General features: G+C 40.8%; 1 protein-coding gene across 2 annotated transcripts in view; it reads right to left on the reverse strand.

The window, feature by feature from the left end:
• LOC131698700 (MAM domain-containing glycosylphosphatidylinositol anchor protein 2) overlaps positions 1-14,416 on the reverse strand; it is a 130,171-nt gene that overhangs the window by 27,162 nt on the left and 88,593 nt on the right. For both annotated transcript variants that reach the window (XR_009307722.1, XM_058992061.1), the window contains exons 9-10: positions 13,080-13,349; positions 5,548-5,696 (exon numbers count right to left, since the gene is read on the reverse strand). Coding sequence is in view for 1 of the 2 variants with exons in the window: in XM_058992061.1 (XP_058848044.1) it covers positions 5,548-5,696; positions 13,080-13,349 (419 nt within the window). In the remaining variant the exon portion in view is untranslated. The remainder of the gene's footprint in view (positions 1-5,547; positions 5,697-13,079; positions 13,350-14,416) is intronic.

Below are 14,416 nucleotides of genomic sequence, written 5' to 3' on the forward strand. Positions count from 1 at the left end.
CAGATTAATTCATGGCTGTCTTTGAAAAAGCTTAGGCTACTGAAGATTTGGGAGTCACTAGCAGTATATCTATAGTCAGGGAGTACTTAAAATGAGTTTGAGTGGTCTCAGTCCAGTTTCTATTGTTCCTACAGGGACCAGGGCACAGCTTTGTAGGCAGTGTCTCAGAGAAGCCAGTGATCGGATGATCTTGGAGATGGACTGACCTTGCTCCCCCTAGAGAATGGGCTCTGTAGGGTAGAATGGGCTCTGCTCATCCAGTGTGTGTGTTTTTGAATGCATTCTCTCTCTGTCTCATCCAGTGTGTGTGTTTTTGAATGCATTCTCTCTCTGTCTCATACAGTGTGTGTGTTTTTGAATGCATTCTCTCTCTGTCTCATCCAGTGTGTGTGTTTTTGAATGTATATTCTCTCTGTCTCATACAATGTGTGCGTGTTTGAATGTATCCTCTGTCTGTCTCATACAGTGTGTGTGTGTTTGAATGTATCCTCTGTCTGTCTCATACAGTGTGTGTGTGTTTGAATATATCCTCTGTCTGTCTCATACAGTGTGTGTGTGTTTTAACAAAGCAGTCCGTCATTAAATGATTATTTGGTTTTATTATGCATCACACTGTACAGGTAGCCCATCAGGAACATCACATGTTTGGTGATAGATCGCAACCTGCAACACCCTGAGCTGACAGCTGGCAGTGTATGGAAGCTCATACAGTACTGCCTACTCTGTGGATCCAACACCCTGAGCTGACAGCTGGCAGTGTATGGAAGCTCATACAGTACTGCCTACTCTGTGGATCCAACACCCCGAGCTGACAGCTGGCAGTGTATGGAAGCTCATACAGTACTGCCTACTCTGTGGATCCAACACCCCGAGCTGACAGCTGGCGGTGTATGGAAGCTCATACAGTATTGCCTACACTGTGGATCGATATATGACTTCTGAGCCCTGGGTTACAATCTGCATGAGGCTAAGCACTTAGCACTCACAACTATCTGAGGCTATGGAAGCCAAACCCCTTTTATTCTTATGAATGACTTTCAGCCACACCAGGTGGCTGCTGCCAATGGCAAATCTGACATCCTATGAATCAAACTGCATGGCTTCTGACAGCATAACCAGTACGGCCGTCTGCTCTACAATACTGCAGACAGATGCCATTTCCAAGAGGCGAGGTCTCTTCTGCTGCAGGATTTACTAACGGGAGAAGAGGGGTAGAAGTAACAAAAAAAAAACCCTTAGCATTACTGAACAATGCAGTTATTTCCTATTCCCTTCCCTATTTCCACACACATTCTACTGTAGGAATGCATTATTCACATTTTATAGATGTGTATTGCATTTACATTTAAATGCACATTTACTGTTCATATACATATATTACATATACAGGGTATTAAAAATAGTTAATTAAAAAAAAAAAATAAAAAAAATGGTGGTGCCATATTTCCTGTTTTCAACATTTATTATATCTTCCACCCCCACAGTCGCACACTGGCACATGATTAGTCAGTCATAGCCATGAAACGCCATTTCAATCTGATTGATATTTCTGCATTCAAATGCTAGGATAAATACAATTGGTGTTAAATAAAAGATTCCTTCCGGATAGCTGAATGAACAGAGCTTATTAGAAAGTAACCCTACAGACTCAGAAGAGGCTTCCTCATGCTGTGGAGAGAAGTGTGATCAGTTCAGAGCAGACCCTGCAGGGGTCTGATTGTTCAGACTCCTGGCACATTATCATTCCAGTAATACACCTGAACAAGTAGAGTTCTGAAATACAGGACTGGGTGCAAGGCTTGGGGAAGTGTCCTTTAAAGGTTTTTGATTGAATAAAAATAAATAAATAAATAAATAAATCTAGACATTTTGCCTTTTGCTTTTCTCTAGTTCCATTTCATAAACTAACCGAAATCAAAAGCTGTAACTGTAGTATCCTACGACAATGGAGCAATCTGATTGGTTGCAGATGTTGTGATGGCGCGATCTGATTGGTTGTAAAGTTGCATGTATATCATATGTAAATATATAGTATACTATAGCGTGGGTAGTTGTGCTCTTGAGGTTAATGATTTCCACTTTCTCTCACAGAGCGATCGCTGTGTGGAGATAACAAACGTCATTGCATGTTATTAAAACCAACAAGGTTGTGTGTGGTATTATGCATTAGCTTCCTGACTCCTCTAAAGCAATGTGTAGGGCATTAATGATCTGGAACTGGAGGGCTAGACTCTAAAGACAACTCATGATGGACAACACTGTGAGGTAAGCACAAACATGCTCAGGTTTTCATTTAAATGTGGTAGCTGGGGTTTGTGTTGGCGACCGTTTCAAAAGCAACCAACAAGTAGGCTTCAGATTAGAATCTGTTCTCCGACTGTACTCACTTCTGTACTACGTGTCCCTAGTTATCTATGCCCTTTCATCTTGTCCCCATTTGGTTTGATTTATTTTATTGAGAATATTCTGCAACATGAAAGCCTCTTGAGATTTCCAGAAACCCTAGATCATATAGCAATTGTGAGATAATACACACTTGAAAGAAAAAAGAAAAATAATGAGTTATACATCATTGCTGGCTGATAAAAGCATTGGAGAAGGCTTCTAATCAACAGCCGTGTAAAAGAAAGAGGGGACGGTCAACTGAAAGAATCGATCATAACAACGTTTACAATCAGGCTGCATAGATTTCAAGACAGAGAGGATCAATGGCGGTCTCAACTGCGCTAAAAGGAAACACAGTTACAAATGTTGGGTTCTAATAGAGACTGTTGTATTGGCATCTCAGTGATTTGAATTGTAGAGAGGCAGGGGGTGGACAGGGTGAACTGTGAAGCTCGTGGATCAGACCCCTTAGCAGTCAGCTACAGGGCTAGCTCCACGGCCGCCCATTAAGAACCTGCTGATTCCAGTACACATCAGCTCTAAGGTTAGCTGACCTCCCGTCTGGGTGACTATATGAACATTTTCATTAATTGGTCTCTGTGTGACTGATTTACAATCAGATTCTAAATAAAAGCAAAATAAATTATTTTAACCCTGTAATCCCATGTCTGTATCACATATGATACAATGCTTAGCTACCACTATATATTATTATTTTTTAAATCCAGCCTCACAAGTCAGAATTTTTCATATGCAGTACATTTTACGTTGCCAGACAGGGAACAACAGGAAAGGAATCTATTTGCATAAATAAAGCAGTTTTTCTCATTTCAGAAATGCTTGGGCATTACTGGGTTAATATTTGCTCTTATTTAGAATGTGATTATAAATACTGCAAAACAATATTTGCGCTGTTTGAGTAATATAACAGACGTCCAGTTCACAATTCTGTGCAAACCCCATTATGATGTCTGTTACTGTCCAATTATTAGCAACACACTGGCGCATTGAGTGCAGCCTCTCAGAGGCCAAAGATTGTGCCGACCGGGGACTACATTATCCTCACACTGCCTAGAGGAAGCTTCCTGCATGGGTACATTTGAGATTTGCAGGGGCAGCGTGGGGTGAAGCTTGCCAATCAGCTCCACATGCTGTACAAGCTCACTTTGATGCCAGCCCTGCCTCTTTATTTACCACTACATGTGTTCCCACATAATAACAGTCCGAATGCAAATCTAGTGGAGACGCTGAGGGGGCAGAAGTTGAGAAATAACTCCAGTGGCCAGGTGGTCTTGCAATACTCCTGCAAACCGATCAATACACAAATCAGCATGTTAAACAAGCGACATTTTAAATCAACTGCTGCTAAAGAAATCCATAACAAACTTGGCCTAACATCTTAAGCACTGCTGGGGTTCCTGTCAACTGTGTCGCAATAAACAAGCAGCACTGATCGTATCAGGGCCACCAACGGGCTTCTTGCACCAATACAGATAAGCCATCTGTCTTGAAAGAAAGCGTAGCCTTTACACAGAGAACACGCTGCTGAGAAGCACTGGAAATCACAAGCTCTCCTTCTCAGAGCTGCTTCCTTTTAATCTGTGTGTGGAATATGGAACATGGAAATAATGTATATAAAGAATACACATTTATGTGTTATGTAATATTCTGAATTTGTGCTCAGTCCACGTATTCAATATTTTTTTTTTATTTTTTTATTTTATTATTAATCTAGTAGAATTAGCACACAGAATCTGCTGGTCAGGTTGCTTTATCAATAACTGAATTTAACCAGCCCCTATGAGCTGTGCTGTGCTTTCCAGTAATGCTGGTATTGTAACGTTAGATCAATCAACAAATATTGTAAAGTAAGGGATCAGCGCTTGTAATGCAAGCATGTTAAACAATTCTGCCTTCTGCAGATCAACGTCTCAGCAGCCTGAGTAAGAGTTTCAAAGTGATTGTATATACATACAGCTGTGTGCAATGCAGATCAGTGTCTCAGCAGCCTGAGTAACAGTTTCAAAGTGATTTTATATACATACAGCCGTGTGCAAATGCATTACAACACCCCGTTGCTTCCCTTGTATTCATGTGCTGTGCATATTAAATCAAACCACTGTAATTGAAAATTGTCAAAGGATGCAAATTACAGCTAACTAATTTAATTGATAACGTTGCAGTTTAAGATGCTTAATTAAAGCACAAAGTGGTCTAACATTTCCACACGAGTGCCTACTGTTTCTATATCACTGATGACTGACTGAAAATTCAGCGCAAGTAAGTATATAAAGGCTATAAAGGACACATCTTGAGGTTGTCTAATAAATTTGCTCACTACTGTATGTATATAAAGTAAGGAACAAACACAAGTAAATGACTGTTATACTTACCAAGCCCAAAGCACTAATTTATTTAGCTTGTGCTGCTTTTAGGTGTCACAGTCCAAACTGGCTTTTTGTTAGGAACTTTACGATTATACTTGTAGCAAAACCATCAGCCGTGTCTCCTCATTAAAGAGACGCTGTGTTCCCCTGGAGGGAGCTAGCGAGCAATCTCAAGAGGACTGGCTATAACCTGCTCCGGGCTTCATTCCAGAAACAGAGACAGCCTCGCTTGTCAAAGCTGTCAGAAGTCATCGCTGCGGTTTGCTCTCCCTGGCAATGTCCCGAAGTACAATTAGCAGATTAAAGCCAGGACTTACATAGCCCAAACACACGATACTTGATAACTAGAGCCTTAACATTGCACATGCAATCCAAACCCAAGCCTCATAGAGTGCACACCAATTATATGCATTGATTTAGAAAATTCACATTCATCCAAATAAATCCTACAATAAAACCAAAAGAAATAAGTCAAGTACACGGTAGCTCCTCCTTCAGTGTACTAAACACTGGAATATCATAACCATCTTTCTCAAGAAAGGGAAGAGTTAAAAGAAAAGCAAACAAAAGCGAAAAACAAAACTGAGAACAGTACACAACTGCGACCCTCTAAGGATGTGAAGCTGGAACCCGACACTCACACATTGCAAATGTGAAAATGAGCTTCCTGGACCTGTGGCACAACCTCTCCCGTCAGGCACAATTCATACCAAAACAAACAGATACAGAAGGCATGGCCAAAGATATTTCTGAAGCCTTTCTTGTTTTCTCTCACCTGCCTAATCCCCAAGCGATATGCAAGAATGCGGTCCACTGCGTTGGGGTTCATCTGGGTCCACTGCAGGCTGTAGGAGTAGACGCGAGGCCGGTTTTGCCACAGCGGGTTGAAGGTGTCATAATAGAATTCGGGCGCGTAGGCCTGGCCTGCAAAACAAACAATTTGACTTATACTTTAACTTCTATACTGTTCAATGCTATATAGTTCAATTCTATACTGTTCAATGCTATATAGCTCAATTCTATATAGTTCAATTCTATACTGTTCAATGCTATATAGTTCAATTCTATATAGTTCAATTCTACATTGTTCAATGCTATACAGTTCAATTCTATATAGTTCAATTCTATACTGTTCAATGCTATACAGTTCAATTCTATATAGTTCAATTCTATACTGTTCAATGCTATACAGTTCTATTCTATATAGTTCAATGCTATATTGTTCAATGCTATATTGTTCAATTCTATACTGTTCAATGCTATATATTTCACTACTATATAGTTCAATTCTATACTGTTCAATGCTATATAGTCCAATGCTACATAGTTCAATTCTATATTTTTCAATGCTATATTGTATTATGCTATTGGGTTAAAAAGATTGCTGGTGCTCCAGCTATAGTACAGACCAGATGAACATAGTTGGCTCCAATGGACTAGTCTGGTTCATTACCTTTCCTATGTTCACTGTGCATCGCCTACTGTATGTACGCTTATTATGTTCATGGTTTAACCTCTGTTATTTACCAATCCTGTATGACCACAACCACTTCAAAGAGTTTGAGGCACACAAGACCTGGCCTGATTAAATCCCTGTCTGAACATTTCTACTGAGAGATTTTAATTGCAGGGTATTCATTCCATATAATGTCTAAATGCCCTTTTATCTTGTGTCGCTTCAGCTCTTTGAAACTTCTCTTTTTTCAAGCGTACTGAATCTCATTTTTAGCTGCATTTTTATTACAAAGTATTTTTTGATAAAAAAAATTCAGCATTCCTGAATTTATCTCTGAGATCCAAGCATTTTTATACATGTATATCTTAATAATCCAGTCGGAAATAATAAATACTTATTTTGTTCGGGATCAAGATATAGCGGTAGATACATAGAATATTCACTGAGGATTTATAGGAAAAAGGTGTAGTGAAGGTTTATTTTAACTGAACGTGGAATCCCAAATGATATACCTTCATGTCAAGCTTTTACAAGACTTTACTATCGTGACTATCAATACAAATGCTAAAACAAATGTAACCCTTTACGTCCCATTGAGGTCTACTTTAAAGATCTAAAACAGCTGTAGTTCTAAACATGAATGGTGCTTCACAGTTCAATGCATTGAATCACAATGCGTCCCCCAAGGCTTGTTCTATACCAGAATCAAAATGCTGCCTTCTACATCAGCTAGATATATATATATGTGTGGATATACAGTATCCAAAGCAACTTTAGGAATAAAGCAATGTTATTGGTATCAAACTGGTAACAAAATACTTTTAACAAGTCTACTAACTTCATTCCATTTCTATTTCATATACTAACACTTACGCTTCTATTTCATATACTAACACGTTACTGTAGCAACGTCTATAAGAGCTGCTTTTGAACAAATCAATCTTAATTTCAATGACACGATCGAAAGCAGTGTTAATCTCAAAACTAGCCAGCAAAAAAGAGCCAGTACCTCAAGGGTTAAAGAAACATGTGCCTGATGCACGTATGGGTTCAATGGGTTTTCATGGAAGTGCTTTAGATAGCCTTGGAAGGACGCCCAGACTCATTTAATGCTTTATTGATAGCTCACACTGGGCAGAGGCACAAAACACTTACCTTACAGAACATACTCTCCTGGCAAGCCTCCGGGGAGGGGGCCAGGGAGTCAAAAACACTGTTAATGGAGCTCAATAAGAGGTAAAGGATTCTGACAACGCACTGCCTCATCTGTGTTCGATTAAAACTTCATCATATAGTGTTTGCAAAGGTTCAGTGTAATTTCATTTTCTTCTGATCCCATTTTCTTTCATTTTTTTTTGCTTATGTTAATTTTGAAGAACGCGATCTGTTTTGAGCAATATCCTGCAAATCCAATTATCTAGGAAGTCATATGCGTGAAAGAACCAGAGTCATCAGTAAATCACCTCAGCCATCCAAAGATCTGTCGTCTTAAAACCTGATTAGGCATTTTATTACTGAGCAAAGAGTGCACCACACAAGACTGTAATGTTCTCAGATTTCCGTCATGTCTACAATTGTGTGCGCGTGCTGTACTTGCTTTCCAGACATAGTTTGTCACCCTATTTACTGGTAGTGGACTTGCCATTAGAGTAATACCATTACCCAAGCAAATCAAGCTGTGCCTAATTTTACACCAGCTACCGCACCACAAATTCCACACCATGCACTCGAGTACCGGAAAAATAATGCAACCCAAATATCTTCAGTTATCCCTGTCGGCTACCACGCCCTGGTGCTAAATACAAAGGGTCCTCTGAGCAGACACTGAGGCTTGACAGCAGCAGCATTAATGATGCATCTCAGCACTAATAAATAGATTCCAATAGCACCTTCTTTACTCGTGTATTTCAAACACTGTATCCCTGAACCCCACTGATAAACAGGACAGCGCTGTACGGCACATTCTTCAAGTTCCCAATTCATTCTTTATGTAACGTGCACCAGAAACTAGCGGAGAATGTTACAGTAGACACAGAAACATGCAGCATTATTCTCACCTGGATCAATTAGGAACATGATTCTGGTAAGCTGCAGAGCTGATGCTCCAATACACTGCTTCAAATGTGCTCCATGTTTTCACCACGTCAAACTGGATTCTAGCAGCGGTTTCAATGTTATAATAATTTGAAAACAGCTACGCGAGGGGAGGGTCTGATAGGTTCTGATCATTTGTTTTACTGATGGGTTTGAATCATCCATCTCGCTTTTGGTTTCCAAAGCCTGAGCAAGCTGCACACTGCTAGTTAGTATTCCACTGCCTCAGGTGTGTCTGGGGGCCAGTGAAACATTTACAGCACACTCCGGTACACATTATTCTCCCACAAGTAAACCTATTAAAGACAATTGGCTCCTGCCAAAGCCCGACTCCTTTCTCATATATAATTGATGGGAAATATGAAATTTTCAAGTTCACATACCCCCCTGAATTCAATATTGCTTTGCCCTGTACTTCCATTAATCTTGCAGTTGTCAAGGGCCAAATATATTGCAAATTATGGCTGCAATTCATTCACTTGCCACTCTGGGACGGGACGGAAAGTGCGGTTATCTCATGATCGCTGGGAGAAGGCACATCCCTGGATAATCAAAGGGCCTCGTTGGCAGTTCGCAAATCATTCATCCATCACCAAGGTATTTTTTTTTAAATATACAACATTTCGCCATATCCCGTGCTTTGTGTACAGTATGTGTGCATGTATGTATGTGTGTATGTACTGTATGTATGTATGTACGTATGTATGCATGTATGTATGTAGGTATGCATGCTTGTGTGTGTGTCTGTGTGTATGTATGTATGCATGCATGCATGCCTGTGTGTGTTTGTGTGTGTACGTACATATAAAGGTATGTTTGTAAGTAGGTATGTAGGTAGGTATGTAGATAGGAAGTTAAGTAGGTAGGTTACAACATGCAATCACCTCTAACTCTCTACAGTAGGACCTACAGTAGGAGAGAAAACCTTGCTACTCTCATGCTACCCCTCTGCTTCGCATCCTCCACTGGCTCCCTATCTCTGCTCGCATTCAATTCAAGACCCTTGTTCTTGCCTACCGCTCTCTTCACCACACTGCCCCCTCCTACCTCCAAACCCTCATGTCTCCCTACACCCCATCTCCACTCCTCTACAGACAGACTGGTCATGCTTTCCCTCCACTCCCCTCCTGCCTTGCTCGCTCCTTCTCTTCCCTAGCCCCTCTGTGGAGGAACCAGCTACCGCAGAACTTCAGGTCTGCTCTGTCTCTCTATGTCTTCCGCCGCTTCCTCAAAACCCACCTGTTTAGACTGAACTTGTAGACCTCTTCTAGATGCTGTGAATGCGCAGTCCTGTATTATACTAGATGCTGTGAATGTGCAGTCCTGTATTATACTAGATGCTGTGAATGTGTATAGTCCAAGCCATCTGTCACTATAATATTAAATATTGTATTTTCCCAGATTGATATCTGGAGAGATGCTGCTAGTTATAGAACGGCACTGGATCAAAGCAATAAATTACCCAGCAAACCCAACTAGTACACTCTGTTGACATGTGCAGATGCTCACTGAGCTCAGTCCTGTCACACACAACATGGAGAGCCATCCAAGGGAACCGATCGTCCTGAGCAGAGCGAGGGCTCTGTGGATGCAACAAGGTCCTTTGCTTGTGCCGTGTTGACTTCCCTTGCAACCAAAAGCACAGCAAGACTGGCTAAACACACCCAGAAAGGCAATCAAGCTTTAATCGGCTCATCTGTATTTTCCAGTCCAAATTTACAAACTCTTGAACAGACTCATTCGTAACTCCTGCTTAAATAATTCACGAGAATAAGGAAAGTCGGGCGCAAATGAACGAGTTTGCTTTGTTTAATGACAAACAGCTCTCCTCGGTTGATAAATGTTATGGTCTACACTACTGACTAGAATGGTAGCCCTAATAACACAAGCTGTATACAGCAGCTGGCTGCAGTGCTATTATTATTATTATTATTATGTTTTACTGTTCTCAGCTTCGAAGACGCGAGACAAAAGGAAGGACACCAGAACAAAGACATTCACTTTAACCCTTTTCCATTGTCAACACCTGTTGATTTAGTAGGCTGTAATCATAATGACAAGTTGGTTATGAATTAACTGGCAATTTCAAACTGTTGGCAGCTCTGCAAATTGTCCCGTTTGATTGATCTCTGCTGCTGTTCATATAAATATAGAAGCATGCCTCTGGGCTAAAACCACAATCAATCCCTGCATTGGAATTCTTTGAATTCTGAAAATATTATTCTCCTGGACCTCAAAACAAGTTTAACAGTAACACAAAGATATTGCAAACATATTGCAATTAGAAAATAACACACACCTGTTTAATTAGCAATTTAGTGATTCCTGCAATGGCAATTTTAATAAAAAGCTCAAGTGTAGAATGCACAGCTGTGCACATTGTGCATCCTCTCTTATTTCATGTAATGAACTCCTTCTCATAGTCATGGGCTCTGGTATCACGAAATGGGAAAAGAACAACCTGGACATTCATTACAGAACACTTTGTGCTATTATCTATTCAAACCATATTTTTGATTAAGATAGCATATTTGGTAAAATGTGTATTTACAGTGACACGTATGATGATGGCATTATCAAAGTCTGATTTTTTTTTTTTTTTTTTGAGCTGGAGTATATTGACAGCACAGACATAGAGAATTTCATCTCTAAACCTCATTAGCTGTAGCACCCAATGTTTCATTTTGTACCTTATAAATCACGCATGAGAAATGAACCAATCACTGTAAAGGGTTTGTCAAAACCCCAGCGCCTCATATCTTGTGAATAGATGTCATCCTGTGCACAGCACAGCAGTTCATGAGTACACTTTTTGCTTTTTGTGATTGATAATAAGTTAATACATCATGTGTGGGGTGTCTCTTATTACAACAGAATTCCTTTTGCACAGTTTGAACAGACAGAACTGGTCAGTTTTGCGGTCTCTTGCCCATCTCTTACAATAATAAGGGACACCTTACACACAACGTATTAACTACTATAACACCTTTTAAACAAAGCTCTTGGAAACGATGCAGAACTTCAGCAGGGAAAGGGTCATCTTCAATTGCCAAGATGCATGTGAAAAATCTAAAATGCCAACTAGCAGAAACATGCTGCCAGGTCACCCCGGTCCCAGCGGGTCAGTGTCCAGCTCATTAAGACGCCTCATGAATCCGCTGCTCCAGCCGCTCTCCCCCAGGGCCCCCCGGTTTCAATGAAAGCAATCAAAACACCACAGTGCTGGCGCTGCTGAACTGCACTGAATATATACCAGGTGCTGCCTCTCATTATATCAAAACAGAGGTGCCCCTGTAGTATTGAGATCCCTTTACATAGCATGGGATTCCACCTCACTACGTATTATGAATACAGATATAATCCGTGAAGGGCATTCTATTGTCAAGGGGGTGTCTTGGTCATACCCCTTACTCCCTGGCAAGCCTTTGTTTGGAATGCATACCATAAAAAATAATTAAAAAATTTTAAAAAAAAATAAAATATATATATCTACCTACCGTATTACTTTGAATTAACACTGCAGCGTTTATTTTGAATTGCTAAAAACAGCAGCTGTGCTTATTCAAGGGCCGCGGTAATTAGAAGTATTGTGGGTTTTTTTACGGTATTTGAGGGAGGTGTATATTGAAGTTTATTTCTGCGGATACAGCTTGATCAGGATGGTGAAGAAGTCCTACAGCTTTAAACTGAAAGCTGGTGAGCTCGCAGATCAGATCAGTGTTGGACTAGGTGAGGTCACATACCAGTGTAGCGTGGAGAGGGAGATAATAACGAGAGAGAAATGTCAATTCAACACTGAGGAGGTCGGTTTATTTTCCCTTTCTTTTCTTACAGCAGTTTGTAAGAGTCGCAGGGCTGAACTCTTTAATATACGGGGCGTTTCTTTCTCTGCAACCAGCAAGACAACTGAACACTCCCAGTCTCCTGACCCAGACAGGGCTTCATGAGGAAGATGAGGTCATCCCGTGGCTTCCCCCTAAACAGCAACGCCAAAGCGAGAGCTACACTAGCTTCTGCTCCCCATGACACCCCAAAACACCACACCCCCCCACTCTCCAAACTTCCTGTCTGGATATATATATATATGTTTGGGTTCCATAAACTTTACAGTAAAATACTGGTATGCTCAAGTGTGTAATTGTATTAAATGTATTTAAATACATTTGAATTAAATGTATTCAATTCATTTTGTTTCTATTTGTAATGTTTTGCCATACTGTGTTTTTCATGCATTTCTTTACTATGTGCTGCATTTATTTGAGCTGGGGTAGGGAAACACATGTACGTGTTTCATTATCGAGAGCGCCGTTTATTCAAGGGTGGCGTCTATTACAAATCTGATATCTGAGTGCGGTGCTTATTCAAGGGTGGCAGTAATTCAAAGTAATAGGGTATATATATATTATACAGTATATATATTGTGTGTATGCCCCAGCTAAACCTACCAGTTTTAATACCAGCAAGGTCTGCCTTTTAATAAAATCATACCAATTTACAAAAACAGTAATTAAACAATTGAGGGTTTTTCCTCAAAGCGATGGAAAAATCACTGGCCTTAAAACAGGGGTGTCTGATAACGGTCCTGGGGGGCCAGGTTTAACAGGTAAAATGATATAATGAACTACATCGGGGTCTGGATGGGAAGGTTAATCAATTCAATTAAACCATTTAGAACAGGGTTGGAACAAAGTCCAGGAGTGGAAGCGCCAGCTTCGGACACCCCTGCCTTAAAGATGGTTGAGTTTTTATTTTGTTACCCGTGACGAGGAAGCTGCACCTCCCCGTGCCGGCCTCGTTCACTATGCTGCAGTTGTAGACCCCGTAGCCCTCGCGCGCCAGGCTGCTCACAGTGTACTCCGTGGAGTCCTGGGAATCGAAGTAGCCCGTGCGCAGGACCCTGCCGGCCAGCCTCCACTCGTAGGAGAGGACCCGGGACGGGTAGGCCCGCAGCACCCTGCAGTTCATCACTATGTTGCGGCCCAGGCCTTGCCGCATCTCTGTGAACATGGGTTCCACGGTGGGTGGATCTGGAGGGGGAAAGAAAGCAATACCAATCAATACCTGGATAGGGAAAGACATCAATACCAATCAATACCTGGATAGGGAAAGACATCAATACCAAGCAATACCTGGATAGGGAAAGACATCAATACCAAGCAATACCTGGATAGGGAAAGACATCAATACCAAGCAGTACCTGGATAGGGAAAGACACCAATACCAATCAATATCTGGATAGGGAAAGACATCAATACCAAGCAATACCTGGATAGGGAAAGACATCAATACCAAGCAATACCTGGATAGGGAAAGACACCAATACCAAAGCTAATATGCTTCCTCACTCCAATGCCCCTTGAAGCCAGTTTCAAAATAAATAACTAAATCTTCCCAACATGTCACGTCTACACTATTCAATTATTTTGCCCCTTTAGGTGTTGGCCAACGAAAAACGACACAGGTTGCACTAGCATGTTTAAGTATGTGTTGTAAATGAGGGCACCTTGTGTTCATGCATTAATATCTGTTCCCTCATGCAAAGTGACCTCACGCCTTAATCTTAAAAGTTCAAACCTTGAGATCTGGAACGAATGCAGATGGGGACATAAGCAACTGTGCACAGTCTGACTGGAATTCCCATGCGGGCCTGATCACAGGTCACGGCCCATCCATCTGCATTGCACATCATTATTACGACAGCCTATCTGTCGCTGGCTCTGTACACTGCTCCATTTCTCAAATGACCTGGTGATTATAATGTACAGCTCTGTCTATATTTGAAACATGCATGATTGTATAATAAAACTAGTTCCACCTTATATGAACTTACCAAGGTATTCCACACTAAAAGCAGAGTGATGTATAGCAAAAGCATGGCGAATGCATCATAATGCACATGGAATGCATAGTATGAGAACAGAAAAAAGCATGGTGAACTGCAAATCTGAGAAAATGACTTTTTCCAATACTATTGAATGAAAAATGCACAGTACCAGAAGCTGGAACAGGCTGACATCTACTGATAAATGTGCTTTTATTAAAAAAAGGACAACTATAGAAAGTGATGTACTACTAGAACATCAGGCTGTAAATA

Source organism: Acipenser ruthenus, chromosome 18 (assembly GCF_902713425.1).
Source record: "Acipenser ruthenus chromosome 18, fAciRut3.2 maternal haplotype, whole genome shotgun sequence".
NCBI lineage: Eukaryota > Metazoa > Chordata > Actinopteri > Acipenseriformes > Acipenseridae > Acipenser > Acipenser ruthenus.